The 24,854-nt window shown below is 43.9% G+C and overlaps 1 protein-coding gene across 5 annotated transcripts in view; it reads right to left on the reverse strand.

Annotated features, from left to right (window-relative positions):
• Positions 1-23,805, reverse strand: part of LOC121678581 (homer protein homolog 3-like) — an 88,777-nt gene extending 64,972 nt beyond the window's left edge. For 2 of the 5 annotated variants that reach the window (XM_042058215.1, XM_042058213.1), the window contains exons 1-4: positions 23,214-23,805; positions 21,602-21,651; positions 466-622; positions 75-206 (exon numbers count right to left, since the gene is read on the reverse strand). In XM_042058215.1, coding sequence (XP_041914149.1) covers positions 75-206; positions 466-622; positions 21,602-21,624 — 312 coding nt within the window. In that variant the 5' untranslated portion in view covers positions 21,625-21,651; positions 23,214-23,805. Of the gene's footprint in view, positions 1-74; positions 207-465; positions 623-21,592; positions 21,652-23,213 lie in introns of those variants that run through there. The other 3 variants (XM_042058214.1, XM_042058217.1, XM_042058218.1) reach the window with 3 other exon arrangements.
• Positions 23,806-24,854: the final 1,049 nt, after the last annotated feature.

Here is a 24,854-nt window from a genome sequence, read left to right on the forward strand (position 1 = left end):
CACCGTGTTGGCCCTGCTGTGTGTGTGTGTGTGTATGTGTGTGCGTGTGTGTATGTGTGTGCGTGCGTGTGTACCTGTTGTAGCTGCTGCTCGGTTGAGAACCCCAGGCCGTACACCGTGTTGGCCCGGCTGTCGGCCCACTGGCCAAACTTCTGCGACGTCTTGGTGAAGCTCATATTGGGAGTGATGGTGCTGTTGATGATGGCCTGGACAGGACAGACAACGCCAGTTATCCAGAGAGCAGAGCACTATATGCGTGTGTGTGCGTGTGTGTGTGTATGTTTGTGTGTGTGTGTGTGTTTGCGTGTGTGTGTGTGTGCGTGTGCGTGTTTGCGCATGTGTGTGTGTGTGTGTGTGTGTGTGCATGTGCGTGTGTGCATGTGTGTGTGTTTGCGTGTGTGTGTATGTGTGTGCGTGTTTGTGTGTGTGTGTTTGCGTGTGTGTGAGTACGCACACGTATCTCACCTTGGTTCCTCCCACACTGATGATGCGGTAGACACTGCGGGTGGCATCGTAGAAGAAGGAGACAGTGACTGCGTGCTTGCTGGCAGGGATCCAGTTCCGCTTGGTTACCGGATCAATCTGGAAGACGTGCGCCTTGGCACTGAACAGTGGCTGCTCTCTGGAGGGACAGAAAAACATCTTTTAACACATGCACACACACACACACTTGTATACACACACACACACACACACAAACAGAAACACACACAGACCACACACAGACTAATAGAAAAACAAACACACAGACACACACAAACAAATCCGATACCCCCCTGGGTACATCAGCACAGTGGTATCTGTTGTTGCTCCACACTGTATGCTAATGTAGCACAGCGGTATCTATTGTTGCTCCACACTGTAAGCTAATGTAGCACAGCGGTATCTGTCGTTGCTACACATTGTATGCTAATGTAGCACAGCGGTATCTGTCGTTGCTACACATTGTATGCTAATGTAGCACAGCGGTATCAGTTGTTGCTACACACTGTATGCTAATGTAGCACAGCGGTATCTGCCCTTGCTACACATTGTATGCTAATGTAGCACAGCGGTATCTGTCGTTGCTACACATTGTATGCTAATGTAGCACAGCGGTATCTGTCGTTGCTACACATTGTATGCTAATGTAGAACAGCGGTATCTGTTGTTGCTGTATGCTAATGTAGCACAGCGGTATCAGTTGTTGCTGTATGCTCATGTAGCACAGCGGTATCAGTTGTTACTACACACTGTAAGCTAATGTAGCACAGCGGTATCAGTTGTTACTACACACTGTAAGCTAATGTAGCACAGCGGTATCTGTGTCTCCTTGAGCCCATCACAGCCAGTCAAGATCCATTACTGGCCTGGTGACATCCCTTTAAATGCCTGCGTCTCCTCCATGGCTTTCTGATGCTCATTATTTTTAATGAGGCCCAACCAAACTCATTAAGTCCCACATCGACCCTCAACCCTCGCCAGAACGACCCTGGATCAGGGATTCTATGTCTGGTCACAACTGTGACTTTGCTTGTTAGCGACCTCAATTAATTGGCAGAGCATGACATTTGGTTGCCTACTTTCAGCATATGGGATACGTTCTATACTTATATTTATTTATATAAGTATATCTGTACAAATGACATTAAACTGAGTTTGCTCCCAAGCTCTATTTCCTAGGGCCCGTCCCAATACCTCCCCTACCCCTAGATGTTTGCCCTAACCCTCGTTTTTGCGCGTGCACGTGTAGGGCTAGGGTGTCCCATTACTGTAGGGAGCAAGGGGAAGTGCTATTTTCCCCTTAAAATCAACCCTCAAAATATAGCCAGGACCGATGCAGGCTTAAAACCAAGTAGGAGATGAAATTACCCAGGATACCGTGCGAGCTCAGCGAGCCGGCCAAAATGTTCATATATTTTCGTAAATAAGCATATTAAAATTTCGAAATATGTTGGAATATGTTAGTTTGATGCACATCTGATGGACTGTTGAGTTTTGAACACTAATGTTAGAAAATATCTCACGAAGCTATCTGATGATGTTCATGATATCTGCGGAGTGCTTTGAGAGTCTGCCCATCAAATAATGTTATCTGATCTGGGTAGTTTCGTCAATATTTAAGGTGTGTGGTCTGGCGTTCACATATACACGAATATCTTTGTTGATTAACCAGACGTAGATAAACCAGCACAGCCCACACAACAATGACCGCTGGAACAGGCATGTTCCTGAATGAAAATAGTAGCAGGCTACTACCGGTAGACACGTCGGTGCTGCGCATGACGTAGGTGAGCACGTTCGCTACGTTAATTTGCATATAGTGGTGTCCCAATTCATAGGGAAAGATCTTCACCTCCACATCCCGTGTCGAGGGGGCTTTAATGTTGAGGGCAATCAAAAGCAAGTGGAAGTTTTAAGGGGGGAGAAATGGGACGGGCCCCTAGTATATGTGTTTATATCTATGCTGACTAGAATTCATCCCCATGTGATATTTCTGTATGCTAAACGGAATTACACCTGTGGTATATTTCTATTTTCTAGTGTATGTGGATCTATGCTGGATGGTATATTTCTATTTTCTAGTGTATGTGGATCTATGCTGGATGGTATATTTCTATTTTCTAGTGTATGTGGATCTATGTTGGATGGTATATTTCTATTTTCTAGTGTATGTGGATCTATGTTGGATGGTATATTTCTATTTTCTAGTGTGGATCTATGCTGGATGGTATATTTCTATTTTCTAGTGTATGTGGATCTATGTTGGATGGTATATTTCTATTTTCTAATGTATGTGGATCTATGCTGGATGGTATATTTTTATTTTCTTGTGTATGGGATCTACCAAATGGATTGTACTCCCTCTTTAATGTTGCTGCATATGTCAGAACACCAAGGTGAGTCATAACTACATGTGAACAACATCTGAATAGTAAACCCATTCCATCAAAACTTTAAATGTGCTCAACCCTGATTCTATACACTCCAAACCCAACACACACACAGTATACAGTACAATGCATATATTTAAACACACACAAACAGACATACCCTGTCTCTAGTGATGTCACTGTCTCTAATGTTGTCTGTGTGTGTGGAAGCAGCCGACTCACTCTACTGCAAACCAAATCTACCTTACCTTCACACACACACACACACACACACACACACCTGGACACACACACATAGCATATAATGCATTTATTTAAACACACACACACACACCACACACATACACAGCATATAATGCATATATTTAAACACACACACACACAGCATATAACGCATATATTTAAACACACACACACAAACAGACATACATGCATACAATACACACACACATACACACACCACAAATCTCTCTCTCACACACAGGCACACAAACAGACCAAGCGCCCGCATGCACAAACACTGGAGCTCAGGGCTGTGTTGAGCTGAGGGCTTTCATTCAGCAGCCAGCTGGAACATTCCATGGAGGCCGACGGTGCCAAGGTCCCTTCAGGGAGAGTTATCAGCCCACTGAGCAGAGCGGGACTTATCAGCAACACACACACACACACATATTTGGGCACACATATACACTCTTTTCTCTCTCTCTCTCTCTCGCACACATAAACACACACACACACACACACACACACATAAACACATATTTGGGCACACATATACACTCTTTTCTCTCTCTCTCTCTCGCACACATAAACACACACACACACACACACATATTTGGGCACACATATACACTCTTTTCTCTCTCTCTCTCTCTCGCACACATAAACACACACACACACACACATAAACACATATTTGGGCACACATATACACTCTTTTCTCTCTCTCTCTCGCACACATAAACACACACACACACACACACAAACACATATTTGGGCACACATACACACTCTTTTCTCTCTCTCTCTCTCGCACACATAAACACACACTCACACAAAGCACATTCATTGACCTACAAACACAGTTCCACAGAGTTCCACGGTAGCCATCACACCATCAGTGTGGTCAACACAGCCCAGTGCAGTCAACGCAGTCCAGCGCGGTCACACACACACACATCTAGGGTCAACACAGTCCAGCGCAGCAAACACAGCCCAGCGCGGTCACACACACACACACCTAGGGTCAACACAATCCAGCGCGGTCACACACACACACCTAGGGTCAACACAGTCCAGCGCGGTCACACACACACACACACACACACACACCTAGGGTCAACACAGCCCAGCGCAGTCACACACACACACCTAGCCCCATTAGCCAGCTCACACACATTCATCTAGCCCCCCACACACACCATTAGCCCCATTAATTAATGAAGCCACTGACTCGCTCTGCTCCACACTGACCTCGTGTCTAGACGAGCTGTGCCCTCTTACCACAAGGCCAGCTCGATCCAAACATTCTCATCCATGGCTAAATGATACCCTCCGATCGCAGCGCACCAAACTCAGAGCCGCGGAGAGGAAATGGCACAAATCCAAACTAGCTGACGACCTCAAAAACTACCAGACACTCCTGACCTCCTTCTCAGCCAGCATCACTGCTGCTAAGACTGCTTTCTACAATGACAAAATCAACAGCGCTACAGACACTCGAAAACTTTTCTCAACCTTCAAATCGCTACTCAACCCTCAGCTGCCTCCTCCTCCATCCAGCCTTACTGCAGATACCCTCGCCTCATTTTTTACAAACAAAGTGGCGGCAATCAGCAGTCAATTCTCTACATGCCCACTCAACGCATCTGACTCAGATACCGCACTCCTACAACCTCTAGGGACTGCTGGAACATCTTTTTCAGCATTCACGCCTCTCTCCGAGAGTGAAGTGTCCAGACTCCTGACATGCAGCCGTCCTACCACATGCTCGCTGGACCCTATACCTATGAGCCTACTTCAGTCCATCAGCCCGACCATCGCTCCAGCTATCACACATGTGATCAATGCCTCGCTAACCTCCGGCACATTTCCAACAGCGTTCAAAATGGCCCGGGTAACACCGTTACCCTGCTCAAGTCGAGAACTACCGCCCTGTCTCACTACTGCCTTTCCTATCCAAAGGCATTGAACGAGCAGTCTCCAAACAGGTCTCTGACTTCCTTTCACAGAACAACCTTCTGGATCCAAATCAGTCTGGGTTCAAAAGCGGCCACTCTACCGAAACGGCTCTGCTGTCTGTAACAGAAGCCTTAAAAGAAGCCAGGGCGACCACTCGGTCATCAGTACTCATTCTGCTTAATCACCGTATCCTTCTCTCTATACTCGCTGAAACCTCACAGGACGCTCGTTTAACGTATCATGGCTTGGTCAGCTATCTGCACCTCACCATCTCACCACAGGGGTCCCCCAGGGCTCAGTGCTGGGCCCCCTCCTCTTTGCTATCTACACCACCTCCTTGGGACAGATTATCCGTTCGCACGGCTTCTCATACCACTGCTATGCAGACGACACACAGCTCTATCTGTCCTTTCCACCTGACGACCCCCTGGTTTCAGCACGGATCTCGGATTGCCTTTCAGACATAGCTACATGGATGAAGGCACACCACCTCCAGCTGAACCTCTCAAAGACTGAACTGCTGGTCATCCCACCTAAAACTACCATACACCATGACATCAACATCAAATTTGACTCCCTGTCTGTTTCACCGACCAGGACTGCAAGAAATCTAGAAGTTGTTCTCGACAATCAACTAAACTTCTCAGATCATGTTGCCTCAGTCGCCCGGTCATGCCGTTTCGCACTCTACAACATACGGAAAATCAGGACTTACTTGACTCAAGATGCTACCCAACTTCTGGTTCAGGCAATAGTCATCTCACGACTCGACTACTGCAATGCCCTCCTGACAGGTCTCCCAGCCTGCGCAGTGAAACCACTTCAGATGATCCAGAACGCGGCGGCGCGCCTGGTCTACAACCAACCCAAAAGGACACATGTTACCCCGCTGCTCATCCAGCTACACTGGCTACCTATGGCGGCCCGCATCAAATTCAAGTCTCTAACGCTTGCCTACAAAGTAGTCTCCGGTTCTGCTCCCACCTACTTGAATGCCCTCATACAGACTTACACTACCTCCAGACCGCTGCGCTCCTCTGACGAACAACGTCTAGCTCTACCACCGGTACGCTCAAGCCAATCCAAACTTTTCTCATCTGTTGTTCCTCGTTGGTGGAACACACTGCCAGTTCCTACAAGGGCAGGGACATCCTTTTCCACTTTCAAAAAACTCCTGAAGACCCGGCTCTTTAGAGAACATCTACTCTCATAGCAACACTTACAACAAGTCTTACTGATCCTAGCACTCACCAGCCGTTTTAAACTGACAAGTAACTGTTAAAAACAGCACTCACCGACGCACTTATTCTTACTGTACTCTAATGTTTTTTAAACTGTCCTAAAATTGTGAGAGTTGTTCTAAAACTTACTGTTTACCATGTTGTTAGTCGCTTTGGTTAAAAAAGCGTCAGCCAAATGTAATGTAATGTAATGTAATTAACTCACAAAGCATCCTTGGAACACACTGCAGCTCAGTGCAAATGTCTGTTGTTAACCTGAGAAGCTAACTGCTCTTATGATCTACATATGATCTGCTATGTTAACCTGAGAAGCTAATACATGAGAAGCTAACTGCTCTTATGATCTACATATGATCTGCTATGTTAACCTGAGAAGCTAATACCTGAGAAGCTAACTGCTCTTATGATCTACATATCTGCTATGTTAACCTGAGAAGCTAATACCTGAGAAGCTAACTGCTCTTATGATCTACATAAGATCTGCTATGTTAACCTGAGAAGCTAATACCTGAAAAGCTAACTGCTCTTATGATCTACATATGATCTGCTATGTTAACCTGAGAAACTAACTGCTCTTATGATCTACATATGATCTGCTATGTTAACCTGAGAAGCTAATACCTGAGAAGCTAACTGCTCTTATGATCTACATATCTGCTATGTTAACCTGAGAAGCTAATACCTGAGAAGCTAAGTGCTCTTATAATCTACATATATGATCTGCTATGTTAACCTGAGAAGTTTACTGCTCTTATGATCTACATATGATCTGCTATGGCAGAGACACAAAATGAGGTCCTTATAAACCATGTTCTGTACACACACACAGCATGAGGTCCTTATAAACCATGTTCTGTACGTGTTAGTGTGTGTTTGTGTGCGTGCATGCGTGTGCATGCGTGCTTGTGTGTGTTAGTGTGCGTGCGTGTTAGTGTGCGTGCGTGCATGCATGTGAGTGTGTGTGCGTCTTAGTGTATGTTTGTGTGTGTGCTTATATGCGCGTGAGTGTGTGTTAGTGTGTGTGTGCATGCGTGTTAGTGTGTGTGCGCGTATATGACTGTGTGTGCGTGTTAGTGTGTGTGCCTGCCAGTCGATGCTGCATCTGATCTCCATGCGCCCAAACGCACGACTGCTCCCAGCCTGAGAGATCGCAGCACTTCCACAAGCTATTAATAGGATTTCCACCAATCAGAGATGCACTTCCACAAGCTATTTATAGGATTTCCACCAATCACGTCAGCCGGGCCATTCGCACAGCTTCACAGACAAAACAACCCAGTGGTGGTTCGGTTTGTGTGTGTGTGTTTAAGTGTGTCTGGTACAGAAGCATTGTCCTTCACATTCTTTATTTTTGTGTCCTCCCTTCACATAGTCCATAGTCTCACACACACACAGACAAACATTCCTGCGTCAGTCTGAAGGATCAGAGCAATACACTGATGAAAAATATCTAGGGAGGAAAAAAACAGACCTGGTTTATTAAATTTAATTAGAGAAGAATTAAATTTGATCAGAACTCAAAACTTTGTCCAAAAGGAGGGCCAGAGTACATTTACTGAACAAGGCTGCATCACACAGAATGCACACACGTACACACACACACACACATTTACTGAACAAGGCTGTGTCTCACTACACACACACAGTCAATGTCAGTGCGATGGGCCTCTCTCCTTCGCATGCAGATATTTTATCGCCCCATGCTGTGATGCGCCGTGTGTGTGTGTGTGTGTGAGACAATAACTTCAGATTGATCTTCCTCTGTGCAAACACATAGTTATGAAGCATTTGTAGACGTGTGTGTGTGTGTTCATTAGGAGCGAATAAGGACACACACACATGTGCCCTTGCGCGCTAACTTGCTCACTGGCACCTTCCCATAATGCCGCAGGAAAACGGTCGTAAACGAGGGCCCCTCTTAGTGCTGGTCAACCAACGTGTTGATTGGCTAATCTTCCCCGCGCAGTAAAAACGCAGCTTCTTCTTTGTTCACACACACACACACACACACACACACACACCACCGAATGTCCAGCGTGTCCAGCGGTCCTGGCTCCTTCCCAGGACACACACACACCCAGGTTACTGGACGCCTTCAGCTTGATTAATCCGCTCTCTCTGTTTTATAATCCCACGCCTGAGATATCATCAGCCTGGCACACAGGTGGTGGTGGGGAGCCTCAGCGAGTCAGTGAACTCCCCACACGCACGCACACACACACACACACACACACACCGAACGCCTGAGAGATATCATCAGCCTGGCACACAGGTGGTAGTAGTAGGGAGGAACATCTGGCTACCAGCTCCTGTGGCAAAGCCCCTCAGCAGTCCTGAGCATCCTTGGACCAGGGTGTGTGTGTGTGTGTGTGTGTGTGTCACCTCCAGCGATGCTCACATGTCTGGTCGTATCAGGCTAAGCGGGCTGTGTGAGTCACACCCTAAGCCTCTCCTTCAGGGGGATCTGGCCTCCACACACACACACACACATACTCGCCTTCCCTGGATAGGGCCAGCTGTTGGAGGTAGATGCACAGGGCAAGACACATACACAACATAAGCACAGTGCAGACAGTAGGAGTGTTTTGATATTACTTTGCTAGCGTGGCTCTAGAGCAATTATCGCATTACTCTCTCTCTCTGTATAATGTGTAGAGTAGCTAGTGCATTACTCTCTCTCTCTCTCTGTATAATGTGTAGAGTAGCTAGCGCATTACTCTCTGTATAATGTGTAGAGTAGCTAGCGCATTACTCTCTCTCTCTCTCTGTATAATGTGTAGAGTAGCTAGCGCATTACTCTCTCTCTGTATAATGTGTAGAGTAGCTAGCGCATTACTCTCTCTCTGTATAATGTGTAGAGTAGCTAGCGCATTACTCTCTCTCTCTGTATAATGTGTAGAGTAGCTAGCGCATTACTCTCTGTATAATGTGTAGAGTAGCTAGCGCATTACTCTCTCTCTCTCTCTCTCTCTGTATAATGTGTACAGTAGCTAGCGCATTACTCTCTCTCTGTATAATGTGTAGAGTAGCTAGCGCATTACTCTCTGTATAATGTGTAGAGTAGCTAGCGCATTACTCTCTCTCTCTCTCTGTATAATGTGTAGAGTAGCTAGCGCATTACTCTCTCTCTCTCTCTGTATAATGTGTAGAGTAGCTAGCGCATTACTCTCTCTCTCTCTTTGTATAATGTGTAGAGTAGCTAGCGCATTACTCTCTCTCTCTCTTTGTATAATGTGTAGAGTAGCTAGCGCATTACTCTCTCTCTCTCTGTATAATGTGTAGAGTAGCTAGCGCATTACTCTCTCTCTCTCTTTGTATAATGTGTAGAGTAGCTAGCGCATTACTCTCTCTCTCTCTGTATAATGTGTAGAGTAGCTAGCGCATTACTCTCTGTATAATGTGTAGCGTAGCTAGTGCATTACTCTCTCTCTCTGTATAATGTGTAGAGTAGCTAGCGCATTACTCTCTCTGTATAATGTGTAGAGTAGCTAGCGCATTACTCTCTCTCTGTATAATGTGTAGAGTAGCTAGCGCATTACTCTCTCTCTCTCTTTGTATAATGTGTAGAGTAGCTAGCGCATTACTCTCTGTATAATGTGTAGAGTAGCTAGCGCATTACTCTCTGTATAATGTGTAGAGTAGCTAGCGCATTACTCTCTCTCTCTGTATAATGTGTAGAGTAGCTAGCGCATTACTCTCTCTGTCTTTGTATAATGTGTAGAGTAGCTAGCGCATTACTCTCTCTCTGTATAATGTGTAGCGTAGCTAGTGCATTACTCTCTCTGTCTCTGTATAATGTGTAGAGTAGCTAGCGCATTACTCTCTCTTTGTATAATGTGTAGAGTAGCTAGCGCATTACTCTCTCTCTCTGTATAATGTGTAGAGTAGCTAGTGCATTACTCTCTCTCTCTCTCTCTGTATAATGTGTAGCGTAGCTAGCGCATTACTCTCTCTGTATAATGTGTAGAGTAGCTAGCGCATTACTCTCTGTATAATGTGTAGAGTAGCTAGTGCATTACTCTCTCTTTGTATAATGTGTAGAGTAGCTAGCGCATTACTCTCTCTCTCTCTCTCTGTATAATGTGTAGAGTAGCTAGCGCATTACTCTCTCTCTGTATAATGTGTAGAGTAGCTAGCGCATTACTCTCTCTGTATAATGTGTAGAGTAGCTAGTGCATTACTCTCTCTCTGTGTATAATGGGTAGAGTAGCTAGCGCATTACTCTCTCTCTCTCTTTGTATAATGTGTAGAGTAGCTAGCGCATTACTCTCTCTCTGTATAATGTGTAGAGTAGCTAGCGCATTACTCTCTGTATAATGTGTAGAGTAGCTAGCGCATTACTCCCTGTCTCTGTATAATGTGTAGAGTAGCTAGCGCATTACTCTCTCTCTCTTTGTATAATGTGTAGAGTAGCTAGCGCATTACTCTCTCTCTCTGTATAATGTGTAGAGTAGCTAGCGCATTACTCTCTCTCTCTTTGTATAATGTGTAGAGTAGCTAGCGCATTACTCTCTGTATAATGTGTAGAGTAGCTAGCGCATTACTCTCTCTCTCTCTGTATAATGTGTAGAGTAGCTAGCGCATTACTCTCTCTCTGTATAATGTGTAGAGTAGCTAGCGCATTACTCTCTGTATAATGTGTAGAGTAGCTAGCGCATTACTCTCTCTCTCTCTGTATAATGTGTAGAGTAGCTAGCGCATTACTCTCTCTCTCTCTCTCTCTGTATAATGTGTAGAGTAGCTAGCGCATTACTCTCTCTCTCTCTTTGTATAATGTGTAGAGTAGCTAGCGCATTACTCTCTCTCTCTCTTTGTATAATGTGTAGAGTAGCTAGCGCATTACTCTCTCTCTCTCTTTGTATAATGTGTAGAGTAGCTAGCGCATTACTCTCTCTCTTTGTATAATGTGTAGAGTAGCTAGCGCATTACTCTCTCTCTCTCTTTGTATAATGTGTAGAGTAGCTAGCGCATTACTCTCTCTCTTTGTATAATGTGTAGAGTAGCTAGTGCATTACTCTCTCTCTCTCTCTGTATAATGTGTAGAGTAGCTAGCACATTACTCTCTCTCTCTCTGTATAATGTGTAGAGTAGCTAGCGCATTACTCTCTCTCTCTCTTTGTATAATGTGTAGAGTAGCTAGCGCATTACTCTCTCTCTGTATAATGTGTAGAGTAGCTAGCGCATTACTCTCTCTCTGTATAATGTGTAGAGCAGCTAGTGCATTACTCTCTCTCTCTGTATAATGTGTAGAGTAGCTAGTGCATTACTCTCTCTCTCTCTCTGTATAATGTGTAGAGTAGCTAGCGCATTACTCTCTCTCTGTATAATGTGTAGAGTAGCTAGCGCATTACTCTCTGTATAATGTGTAGAGTAGCTAGTGCATTACTCTCTCTCTGTATAATGTGTAGAGTAGCTAGCGCATTACTCTCTCTCTCTCTTTGTATAATGTGTAGAGTAGCTAGCGCATTACTCTCTCTCTCTCTTTGTATAATGTGTAGAGTAGCTAGCGCATTACTCTCTCTTTGTATAATGTGTAGAGTAGCTAGCGCATTACTCTCTCTCTGTATAATGTGTAGAGTAGCTAGCGCATTACTCTCTTTGTATAATGTGTAGAGTAGCTAGCGCATTACTCTCTCTCTCTGTATAATGTGTAGAGTAGCTAGCGCATTACTCTCTCTCTCTCTCTCTCTGTATAATGTGTAGAGTAGCTAGCGCATTACTCTCTCTCTCTCTTTGTATAATGTGTAGAGTAGCTAGCGCATTACTCTCTCTCTCTCTTTGTATAATGTGTAGAGTAGCTAGCGCATTACTCTCTCTCTCTCTTTGTATAATGTGTAGAGTAGCTAGTGCATTACTCTCTGTATAATGTGTAGAGTAGCTAGCGCATTACTCTCTCTCTGTATAATGTGTAGAGCAGCTAGTGCATTACTCTCTCTCTCTGTATAATGTGTAGAGTAGCTAGCGCATTACTCTCTCTCTGTATAATGTGTAGAGTAGCTAGCGCATTACTCTCTGTATAATGTGTAGAGTAGCTAGTGCATTACTCTCTCTCTGTATAATGTGTAGAGTAGCTAGCGCATTACTCTCTCTCTCTCTTTGTATAATGTGTAGAGTAGCTAGCGCATTACTCTCTCTCTCTCTTTGTATAATGTGTAGAGTAGCTAGCGCATTACTCTCTCTTTGTATAATGTGTAGAGTAGCTAGCGCATTACTCTCTCTCTGTATAATGTGTAGAGTAGCTAGCGCATTACTCTCTTTGTATAATGTGTAGAGTAGCTAGCGCATTACTCTCTCTCTGTATAATGTGTAGAGTAGCTAGCGCATTACTCTCTCTCTCTCTTTGTATAATGTGTAGAGTAGCTAGTGCATTACTCTCTGTATAATGTGTAGAGTAGCTAGCGCATTACTCTCTCTCTGTATAATGTGTAGAGTAGCTAGCGCATTACTCTCTCTCTGTATAATGTGTAGAGTAGCTAGCGCATTACTCTCTCTCTCTCTGTATAATGTGTAGAGTAGCTAGTGCATTACTCTCTCTCTGTATAATGTGTAGAGTAGCTAGCGCATTACTCTCTGTATAATGTGTAGAGTAGCTAGCGCATTACTCTCTCTCTTTGTATAATGTGTAGAGTAGCTAGCGCATTACTCTCTCTCTCTCTGTATAATGTGTAGAGTAGCTAGCGCATTACTCTCTCTCTGTATAATGTGTAGAGTAGCTAGCGCATTACTCTCTCTCTCTCTGTATAATGGGTAGAGTAGCTAGCGCATTACTCTCTCTCTCTGTATAATGTGTAGAGCAGCTAGTGCATTACTCTCTCTCTGTATAATGTGTAGTAGTGTTAATTTTAGTCTTTGTCATATTTAGTCATTCAAATATCATTTTTGTTAGTTTTAGTCGACTAAAAGTCTCGTCATTTTAGTCAAAAGAAAGCTAAAGATATCTTAGTCTTAGTCAGTTTTAGTCAACACATTTTAGTCTTTTTTTTATAACAAATTATTTTTGATTACCATTTGAGTCAAATAGTGTTTCACACATCTCAATTTTCCAACAATATTGTTGCTACTCGTCTGTTATAATTACTCATTCTGATTTTTTGTCAGTCAGTATGTTTACATGCACAGGTAAGTCGAGCTACAGTTATAGCTCGACTGGGATTTGACCATAGACAGTAAAAGATTTGACTGGACCACTGTCATATTCGTAGACCAGTGTTTCTCAAAGTGTGGTCCGGGGATCACTGGTGGTCCGCAAGCTATCGCAAGTAGTCCGCGAGCAGATGTGGTAAAATATAATATATGTGAGTTGTTTACAATATTGAACCAACTTGTATGTAAAAACAGTTCTGCAACACTAAGATATGCCAGTTTAAATCATACAGTATGAATCCACACAATAAGCAAAGTGCAAAGACAATAAGCAAGGTGGTTCAGTGAGTAGGCCTATTGTGTAGACTAATTATAGGCTACTGTTGAAGTAGGTCTAATCTTTTTTTTTTTTAGCTAGGGTTAGTTAAGTGGTCCTGAAACTGAAAAAGTAGGCCAAAGTATTAATGTTTTACTCCGCCTCGCTAGATGGCGATATGCGCCCAAACACAACACATTCCCTAAAAAGACTCCATCTTAGCCATAGCTAACTTGCTAGCGAGCTTTCCATATTAGCTTACTTGCTAGCAAACTTTGCATCATCAGTCTAACTAGTTAAATAGTTGACATTACATAATGAACATTTTCGTATGGACATTCTGGGGGATGTTAATTTGTATGAGAGAAGCTTCAACTTCTGGGTATGTAGCATTGTGGCATAAAGCTTAGGTAGTTAGCTTGCTAAGTGTTCTTGTTCCATGTAGTTTCGTGTTGCAGCCACAGGGTTGCAGCAACAGCGCGTAGACTAGCCTACAGGAAAGCTGTTGCGTATGAACTCATTCGGAATATTTTGAAAACTTATTGACATTTCATCCCTGAGGCAATGTGTTGATTAGCTAGAATTATTTATGCCTTTGCCATAATGTTTTCTTTTCTTTTCACTGCAAAAAATAAAATCTAAGTGTTATTTATCTTATATTAAGATAAAAAAAAATCTAGTCAGTATTTAACCTGCCAGTGTGACCTAACCTAACCCTAACTGGAGTTTAACTGGAGTTTGGTCGGGGAGCAGTGAGGGGTTAAGTGCCTTGCTCAAGGGCACTTCAGCCGCGCCTACTGGTCAGGGTTCGAACCGGCAACCCTCCGGTTACAGCAGCCCCAGAGAGAGAGAGAGAGAGAGAGAGAGAGAGAAAGAAAGAAAGAAAGAGAGAGAGAGAGAGAGAGAGAGAGAGAGAGAGACCACACAGTGCTGTGACACCACATTCCTACCCCGCTCTTAGTGACAGGGAAAGTGTGTATTTGAATTTCGCATTGAGAGTGTGTGTGATAGTGAGAGTGTGTGTTTAAATGACAGTGTTTGTGTGCTTGTATGAGTGTAAGAGTGAGAGTGTATCCAGACAGTGTGTCCAGCTCTGCCGTCTGACACAGAAAAGGACGCCCTGGCAGCAGAAAGGGGAAACCGTGACAGGAAACTAACACACACACACACACACATACTAACACACACACACACACACAAGCTAACACACATGCACTCTCTCACACACACACACATACTAACACACATGCACTCTCACACACACACACACATACTAACACACATGCACTCTCACACACACACACACATACTAACACACATGCACTCTCACACACACACACACATACTAACACACATGCACTCTCACACACACACACACACACATACTAACACACATGCACTCTCACACACACACACACATACTAACACACATGCACTCTCACACACACACACACATACTAACACACATGCACTCTCACACACACACACACACACACTAACACACATGCACTCTCACACACACACACACACACATACTAACACACATGCACTCTCACACACACACACACACATACTAACACACATGCACTCTCACACACACACACATACTAACACACATGCACTCTCACACACACACACACACATACTAACACACATGCACTCTCACACACACACACACATACTAACACACATGCACTCTCACACACACACACACACACATACTAACACACATGCACTCTCACACACACACACACAAACTAACACACATGCACTCTCACACACACTTACACACACCATACACAAACACTAACACACACATGCATTCTCACACACACACTCTCACACACAGACACACACACGCACTCACACAGACACAAACACACAGACACAAACACACACACACACACACACAGAGACACAGACAAGGAGCTGAGGAAGCTGATCTGGAGGTTTAGGGCTATACTGTATATACACACACACACACACACACGTCTGGAGGTTTGAGTGCACGTACCGACACGGGAGAGGTATGACTCAACTCGTGAAAGTTAAGGTAAGCACATATATTACTACTGACATTGGGTGGCGTGTTCCTTTAAGACAGTGTTTCTCAAACTTTTTTTCTGGGGACCCACTTTTTAAAAATGACAGACTATCGCGACCCAACTCGTGACTGTGGTAGTTAACAAACTAGATCAGTGGTTCTCAAACTTTTTCTTTCATTCCCCACTTTGATCAAGGGGGCATTCTCGAGCCCCACCTGTCCCTCATCGCTCTAAAAAAGTGGTAGGTCAACTTAAAATTGTCAAATTTATTGAAATAATGACAAGTTCTAAATATATCCTCTTCAACAGAGTTAAAATCAGCTGGTGCTGCAGATATAATAATAAATAAATACATAACACACATATTTCTGTTTTCCAGCAAAATATTAGGAAGCATAGGCCATTTTACAGCATTGTACAATATATTCAATGAAATACCAACATGCTGCATTAAATGGATCCATAATCCAGTCATACTGAGCACTAGTGTTGTCACGATACCAAAATTATGACTTCGATACGATACCTGCCATAAATATCACAATGCTCGATACTGAAACGATACTACGGCGAAATCCTAAGATATCTGGAAAAGAAAGGACTCATACCTCCTCCAAGTGCATTGGGTATTTTGTGTTGAATTCGATGCACTTTTGTAGTGTGCAGGTCAATTCTGGGTTCTAAACTTCTAAACTTCCTACATAATTATTATTTTTTGTAGTCAGTAAAATAGTGTTTGTTATAGTTCATTTAGATTGTGTTGTGTTTTGGCAATAAAGTAGCTTTAAATAGCCAAACTAGGCTAGATCAAGGTCAGTGTTGAAACTACTGCATGCAAATCACTGAATGCTATGCAGAGGGCCTAATCTTTAGGCCATCTGATGTACAGTATAGGCTACCCTAGGCCTTCCCGTGTTCATGGGATTTCTTTGACAGTTGCAAAGGGAAAATGTGAGTATAGTCTTCTTTGCGCCCAGTGTACAAGTACGACGTTCCAACCACTCAGGTCTTCGTCAGATAGGCCCATTACCTGTTGCAATATATCTGTGTGCATTCCTACATTACGTCCATTTCTTTGATAGCATGATTTGCTACCACGTAACAATAAGCCGCTATTATTATTAGGACTCAACACGTACGGTGGTAATATGCTGTGGGCTTTAATTAGCGCATTTCGGGTAGCCTATCCAACATCTGGGCAATAATTATTGAACAAATTGCAGTCTACATGCCATGACAAATATTACCAGTAGTACTGACCGAACATGAATTAGATTGTTTACAAGTTATGGTAATGATATTCTGGCGTGAACATTGCGCTTTCATCACGTTAGCACCCTATGATTAGGCTACAGCTCGTTATGTCTCGTCAAAATTCATTGATGAAGAAAGGTTCGCTTTATCCCAGAGAACCATAGGCCTACTCGTTTCACTTAGGCTAGACTAAAACAGAAGATAAGAACTGGGCACTAACCATGTAGTCATGTTTTCTATAGTATATTCGTTAACCTGTCGTTCTTTGAACTCTTTAAAAATGCTGGGATATGTCTGCGAGGTGTTTAGCCATGCGTAGCCTAGGCTACTGCTTATAAATGACTTTGAAACATATTTTACAAACGGGCCTCTGTGTACCTGATGGCTTGCCTTCACTATTCCCCCTGATGGCTTGCCTTCACTATTCCACCTGATGGCTTGCCTTCACTACTCCCCCTGATGGCTGGCCTTCACTACTCCCCCTGATGGCTTGCCTTCACTATTGCCTTCACTATTCCCCCTGATGGCTTGCCTTCACTACTCCCCCTGATGGCTTGCCTTCACTATTGCCTTCACTATTCCCCCTGATGGCTTGCCTTCACTATTGCCTTCACTATTCCCCCTGATGGCTTGCCTTCACTACTCCCCCTGATGGCTTGCCTTCACTATTCCCGATGTATCCCATATAGTTCCAGATTTCACTTCACCTTTTGTTTTATCCACAAGGCAGAGGACTGTCGGCAAAGAACTTTCTTGACGTTAGCTGCCACTCACTCACTCAGAGCTGCCTGCTTGACACGCCCACTTGCCTAGATGCGTGCAAGGAGCAGTGAGAGCAGCAGTTCACACAGACGCAGAACGTTATTATTTTAATAAAGTATCGATTCTAAAAACGTCGGAAATCATATCGTTTTTTGCGTGAAGGCATTGTGATACCTTTTTAGTATCGATACACCGTGCAACACTACTGAGCACTGCTGTTTGGGAAATTTTTAAATAAACTTTGCAGGGATGTGATGTAGGCCTACTGTTTAATACATGGGATCACAAGAGTGGCTCCTAATCAGACGTTTCAGCGATTTCGCTCAGAAATCTCAAAGGTATAATACTGTCGCGATCGAGGCGCCTGTCCCATACTCAAGTTTTTTTGGTGAATGCAGTAATCTTATTTGCTAGGTGAGGTTGGTGCTTGTCTTTGCCTTGTAACTGGAGATTTAACTCAAATGTATCGCTAAGATATATCAAATATATCGTTAAGATAGGCCAGCTTCGTCAAGAAATGTTCATTAGTGAACGTGCTTGCAGATTCAAACATGCGCTCTTCCTCCAAGAAGAGGCGACTCGGAGCTCAAACACGCGCGACAGCACTTTACCTCGGGAAAGCCACCTGCCACCAGTAGTGGGTCGCGACCCACAGTTTGAGAAACGCTGCTTTAAGACATTAAATTTCTTGAAGCATTTGGGAACACACTGAATTAACTGGAAAGTAGAGTCCCTGTTAGATTAGCTTGCTTGCAATTGCCGTTGTCCATGACCTGGCAGTTCTATGGCAAGCGGTTTTAACATACCTTATGGCAAACCGCCTACACTGGGTAAACTTGAAAGCAGAGCTTACCATTGTGTGTGCATGCATGGCAAGCTGTTTTAACATATAAATGTATTATTCGTAGGAGCAATGAGATATTTATAGTAAATTGAATATAGCAGTTCAGTTTCATGTTCAAATTTGTCTCATCAATAAAAAAAAAAAGCAATTCATGCTTTAGACCATTTTAATTTAAAATATTTTAAAAACAAAGTACCGGTTCAGGCACCATTTCGGCACCGTTTTAAAAGTATCGATTTAGCACCGGTATCGGATAAAACCCAAACGATACCCAACCCTACTCTGGATATATGCGGAGGTTTGTCAGACGGAGGTTCTACCCTTCAAATGATTCAGATATGATGCTAACCTGCGGACCTTATACGGACCTATGTGTGAACGACATACACGCACATTACAGAATCTCCGTGTGGTTGTCGAGTGAGGGGTGGGGGCTTGTAGAGTTCACAAGAAGCGAGATATGACGCAGAATATATGCGGCCGCTGTCACAGCTGCTGTTTTTGTTCATAAAATGTATGCATTATGTAGGCTAAAGAAGAAAAATCTATTGTAGGCTAATACTTGAAGTAGTCACGTAAGTGCACATACTTGAAGCTGTAGGTGTGCTTCAAATAAACACATTTATCTGTTTTCAAGGTTATGTAGCAGAATTACTTGGCTATGGAACCCCAAATCTGGTTTGCGTTGGAGAGAGCATGCACAAACTTTATGGTACCAGCCAATTCAGTAGGCTAACTCAAGACTTCAAGGCCATCATACGTTTTTAAACAACAAACAAAATACTAACATTACAGTGAAGTGGTTTGTTTTTTCATGGTTTATTTTTCCAAAAGCATCCTTTTGTGTCTATATTGCATTTACGTAAGGAGCTTGGAACAAAGTTGGGTTTTGTTCGTTTTCATTTTCTCTAGGCATATTATTCTCAACAATATCGGGCTCAGCAGTGAGGTCATGAGAAGGCCATCAATGAACAGAAAACCGGCCGTGTTGGCTAACAATTTATTAAATACTCATGTTATTGTCGTCAATGACGTCGTTGTAGGCTACTGCCTTTTCAGCGCCTGATTTGGTCTTTTGAATTCCTTTGGCCTTGCGATGCGGTTCTAGGCTACATCAACGTGTCTCTTGCTGTTCCCTTCATGTGTTCTATCACAATGCTGTCTGCCCTCATGGACAGTAGCTCCGTGATGTCTGCATCTTTCCAGGTCGGAGATTTTCTGGACAGCACTATGCCACTCCATCATGACACTGGCATTTATGGCTTTAAGTCAGATTTCAGTGCCCCCATCACATAGACGCACGAAAGAAACGTCATCGACACGCCCTCTCACTAGGTGAGAATTTAACCGCATGTTCTACTCCTCGTTCAGACACAGCACATTTACATAATGTCCAGAGGAAATACTAGGAGGGGAGCAGTAGAACAACCGGCTAAGTTCAGACTTCCATGTGACCGGTTATGTTGTTCAGATATACGGCCCAACCGTTTAACATCCGCAGAACTTCCGGTCTTACATGTATGTCTGAAAGCCCTAACTGATTAGATTCGACTGAACATCAGCACAGCAAGAAAACTGCCAATGATGGCTGAGCTGGCACCAGCTGTGTTGCCGTGGGTGATTGTGTGTGTGGCCGTGGATGATTGTTGTGTTTGTTGCCGTGGGTAATTGTGTGTTGCGGTGGTAGATTGTGTGTGTGGCCGTGGGTGATTGTGTGTGTGGCCGTGGGTGATTGTGTGTGTGGCCGTGGGTGATTGTGTGTGTTGCCGTGGGTGATTGTGTGTGTTGCCGTGGTAGATTGTGTGTGTTGCCGTGGGTGATTGTTGTGTTTGTTGCCGTGGGTGATTGTGTGTGTTGCTGTGGTAGATTGTGTGTGTTGCCGTGGGTGATTGTGTGTGTTGCCTTGGGTAATTGTGTGTGTTGCCGTGGGTGATTGCGTGTGTTGCCGTGGGTGATTGTGTGTTGTCTAGTGGACAAATGGATAAATGACATACTCTACATACAGGACGCCTCCTGTCATGACTACATTCTACAGAGGGACCATCGAGAGCATCGTCTCCAGCAGCATCACAGTGTGGGGCGGAAGCTGCACAGATCAGAACAGGAAGACCCTCCAGCGCACTGTTAACACAGCTAAGAGGATCATTGGAGCACCACTCCCCTCCCTGCAGGACATTTACACCACCCGCCTCACCCGCAAAGCACTAATGATTGTCAAGGATACAACCCACCCTGCACACGAACTGTTCAGCCTCCTGCCCTCTGGAAAGCGGTACAGGAGCCTCCGCTCCCGCACCACCAGACTGGCAAGTAGCTTCATCCACCAAGCAATCAGGATGCTGAACACTCTACCCACTCTCCCATCACTGACAGCCCCCCCCACCCACCAGCCAACCAGGAACCTAGGAAACTAGGATCCTGTCTACCAAACCCCCCCCCCCCCAACACCGCCATGTGGAACTGCACTGTGACTGCGCAGCCAAACGTGTTGCTGCTTCACATCAAGCCTGATATACTTGAATTACTGCATACTGCATATCAATGTAAATATACAGGTCACACAAGCACAAGTTTAAACTTCATGTAACTGTTAAGACTATAGAAATATACAACACAACTACCTCTATTTTTTTTTTATATATATGTCCTATATTTCTATTTTGATACATACATGTTCTATATTTCAGTCTTGCACTTTAATTTAATGTTTATTGTCTATGTCTATGTCTACAGTATGTCTATGTCTGTATTTAAAGCATGTCTATGTCTGCATGGGAAAGTAAGAAACGAAATTTCAATTCTTTGTATGACCAGTGCATGTAAAGAAATTGACAATAAAAGCCGACTTGACTTGACTTGATACAGGACATCGCCATGGTGACACAAACACAAATACATGCAGCACAAACTTTCACAAAAACTACAAAACCCTGCAGCATGTGGAAAACACACACACACACACACACATCCCAAACACACACATACACACACACCTCTCTTACCGTTCTCTTTGCTGAGGATGCATGCTTACTGGTCAGACGTGGCTCCTTTTCTGTTCGGGAGTCAGGAGAGTAACCGGTGAAAAAATTGTGGAAACAACAGAACAGTCTCAGTGACACACGCTCTCTCTCACACACACACACCTGAACTTCCCTCTGTGATTACACCTATAAATAGACACACACACTGCTCAGCACTGGAACTGCTTTACATCCAGCTGTGGACATACAGAACACACATCTGCTCTTAGGAGCAAACCGACAGGAGTAGAGAGAGGGAGAGAGAGGGGAGAAGGAAAGATGGAGAGGGAGGGAGAGAGAGAGGGAGGGAGAGAGGGGGGGAAGAGAGAAGAAAAGGAGAGAGAGGAGAGAGGGGGGAGAAAGAGAAAAGGAGAAAGAAAGAGAAGGAAAGGAGAGAGGGGGAGAAGGGGAGAAAGAGGGGGGAGAGAGAGAGAGAACGTATCAGAATCTGCATTAGCAAAGTAACAGTCTCCACTCATCTCTTTATCTCCGTACCATGTTGTGAATGCTCATTTTTACTTCATTCTAAATCTCTGACATGTTATTTCTTGTTTTGTTTGTTTGTTTACATTTGTTTCTTTATTATTGTATTAAATGCTCCAAATGTAAAGCACTTTGAGCTGCATTCTGTGTGTGAAAGGTGCTATACAAATAAAGATTAGTAGGCCTAGTAGCAGTAGCAGTATAGTATCAAAGTAGGCTACCAGTCTCCATTTCCCATTGCTAGGTAATGCGGGTCCAAGCTCGGTCAACTGAGCTGTATTATGGGGATGGCACTCTTTAGTCTACTGGGCAAAAAACAGCCCAGAGTTTACAACGAACCATTGGTTGGACTTCATTGGACATTGCACGGTGCAGGTCTGACCTGTAACTAGACATCGGACGGCCTATTTCATGATATCAGGCTTTGCTTTCTAAATCCTCCCCAGTTCACATGCCATTTAAAATGCCGATAAACGCAGCAGGCATCTCATATTCATAACCTCATAAAACACTGAGCAGGGTAATGATGCGGGATAATGATGCTGACCACACAACGCATCCAGCCACCGTGGACCATTCACTTCGTTATTGTTCCCCCATCATCGTCTGTGCTACACAACGTATAACTCTTGGAGTTATCGCCCATTTGTTGAAACTTCACTACAAGTTACAGTAAGATACAGTGTGTTGTTGGATGCCGGAGAAGTCTGGTCGTATACAAGGGATAGCCTACAATGGCTCAGTCCGTGTGATGATCACGTTTACACCCACACACGGACATTTCTAAACGATCGAAATGAATGTGCTAAACATTGCAGCCGCTTTCCAAACAGTCTAACGTAACAGAACTTGAAGAATGCTGATCTCGCTGAAAGTGGCCGATTCTATTCTTGCTAGCCCTGTAGTTTGAACAGTCACATGTGCGCCAAAAACCTATGGCTGTGGTGCTGTGCTGGACGGAAACAAATTTGTCTTGGAGCCTCAACAGTCATGAGACAACATTTTCTGGCACCCATTCATTCAGAACTTTTCACTCCTTCAGTTCCAGTAGCCTAGCCTAAGCGGTTTGAGGTTACAACTTGCTATAGAACGACTCCGCTTTCAGACTCACCCCATTTCCTCTAATGACTTTCGATGTCTGTCTTATCACTCCGTGATGATGCCAGCGGTCTTTACTATCAGATCAGATCAGGCGTGTTTTTCTATTCGTGTGACCCCCGTTTCACTTCTTGTGTGAAGATCCAAAATTCCGGAACGTATCCTTTGTTCAGACGATTTGCAAACAAAAAAATGTTGCAGACCCTCAGTACAGTAAAATTCCACGGATACGTCCGTCAATGCATCTCCAAAGAAAACACAATAGAGGACAATAAAATAAAGCTCTTGCCTATACTTTGTCTCGCTGTTGTAGATCCTTCATTGCAACAATAGCTCTCTCCCCTCTCTTTTGTCCGTAATGTTCAGCGCGTCCCGTTTTTCTCGGTCATATCCCTACCGGTTAGCCAGTCAGTCCAGTAACCACGAAGCCCAGTGGCGGGCAGGGGAACAACGCCATAAGTAGCCGACTCCTGGCAGGGAAGAGTCAGCCTGCGCAGCTGTATCCGCGTGTGTGTGTGTGTGTGTGGACCTTTCTCCTGTGAGCGTGCCTGGAAATCCTTTGTCAGAAGTAGCTACGTTGGCTTCCCGTCCTGCCTACACCGCTCACTGGTATCCCGTTCGCAATTCCTCGCTGGATTAAAATATAAAAAAGTCCCTCACAAATGCCATCTGCTGGCAACAATGCTTACAGTACAGTGGGCCTATTGCTCGGACTGCATTGAGATCAGATGCTTACAGTAGGCCTATAGCTCGGACTGCACTGAGATCAGATGTCATCCTCACGGTTGACTTGCCGTGATAGGCCTAGCCTAGCCTACTTGTCAAAGTCTCTCCCAGATACACCCATACGAACAAATAAGTAGGCTATGCTATTGAGTCATGAATAACAGATAGATCAATAGTAAAAAATAGTGTGTGCTTCACCTCACTGTGTGTTCACTGTGTATTTCACTAATTCACAAATTGGGAAAAATGCAGAGACCAAATTTCCCTCACGGGATCAAGAGTATACTGTACATAAATCAGTGATTTGATTATATCTGTGTTCATTTATCAAAGTCAAAGTCTGTTTTATTGTCAATTTCTTCACATGCCAAGACATACAAAGAGATCGAAATTACGTTTCTCACTATCCCTCACTGTCGGTGGAGACAAGACATATTTTACCAATTAAGTCCACAGACAAACATAACATTCAAGTAAACAATAAAAAGTAAATAAGAAGGCACATACAATGAAGAAATAAGGGCAACAAAATTGGGTTGAAATTGTGCAATTGTGCATAGACAGTCAATATAATAGTGCAAAGTCAGGCCAATAAATGGCTGAGGTAGTTCTGCTTGACCTAAGTAAGCAAGTGGCATAGTGGTGCAAGTTATGTAAGAGCAGCAGAAGTGTTGTGTTTTCATGACAACAGGACAACAATAACAAGTTGCAAAGTGTGCAAGTGTGGTAGTGCAAGGAAGTGGAGTAGTGCAAGTGGAGTAGTGCAAGGCAGCCATTGTGGGTCCAAAGTCCAGGGTGTTATGTAGCTGAGGGTAGAGGGGGGAGAGAGTTCAGCATCCTAATAGGTGTATGAAGCTGTTGGTGAGTCTGGTGGTGCGGGAGCGCAGGCTTCTGTACCTCTTCCCAGAGGGCAGTAGATCAAACAAAT

The sequence above is a fragment of the Alosa sapidissima genome, chromosome 12 (genome assembly GCF_018492685.1).
Source record: "Alosa sapidissima isolate fAloSap1 chromosome 12, fAloSap1.pri, whole genome shotgun sequence".
Taxonomy (NCBI): Eukaryota; Metazoa; Chordata; class Actinopteri; order Clupeiformes; family Clupeidae; genus Alosa; species Alosa sapidissima.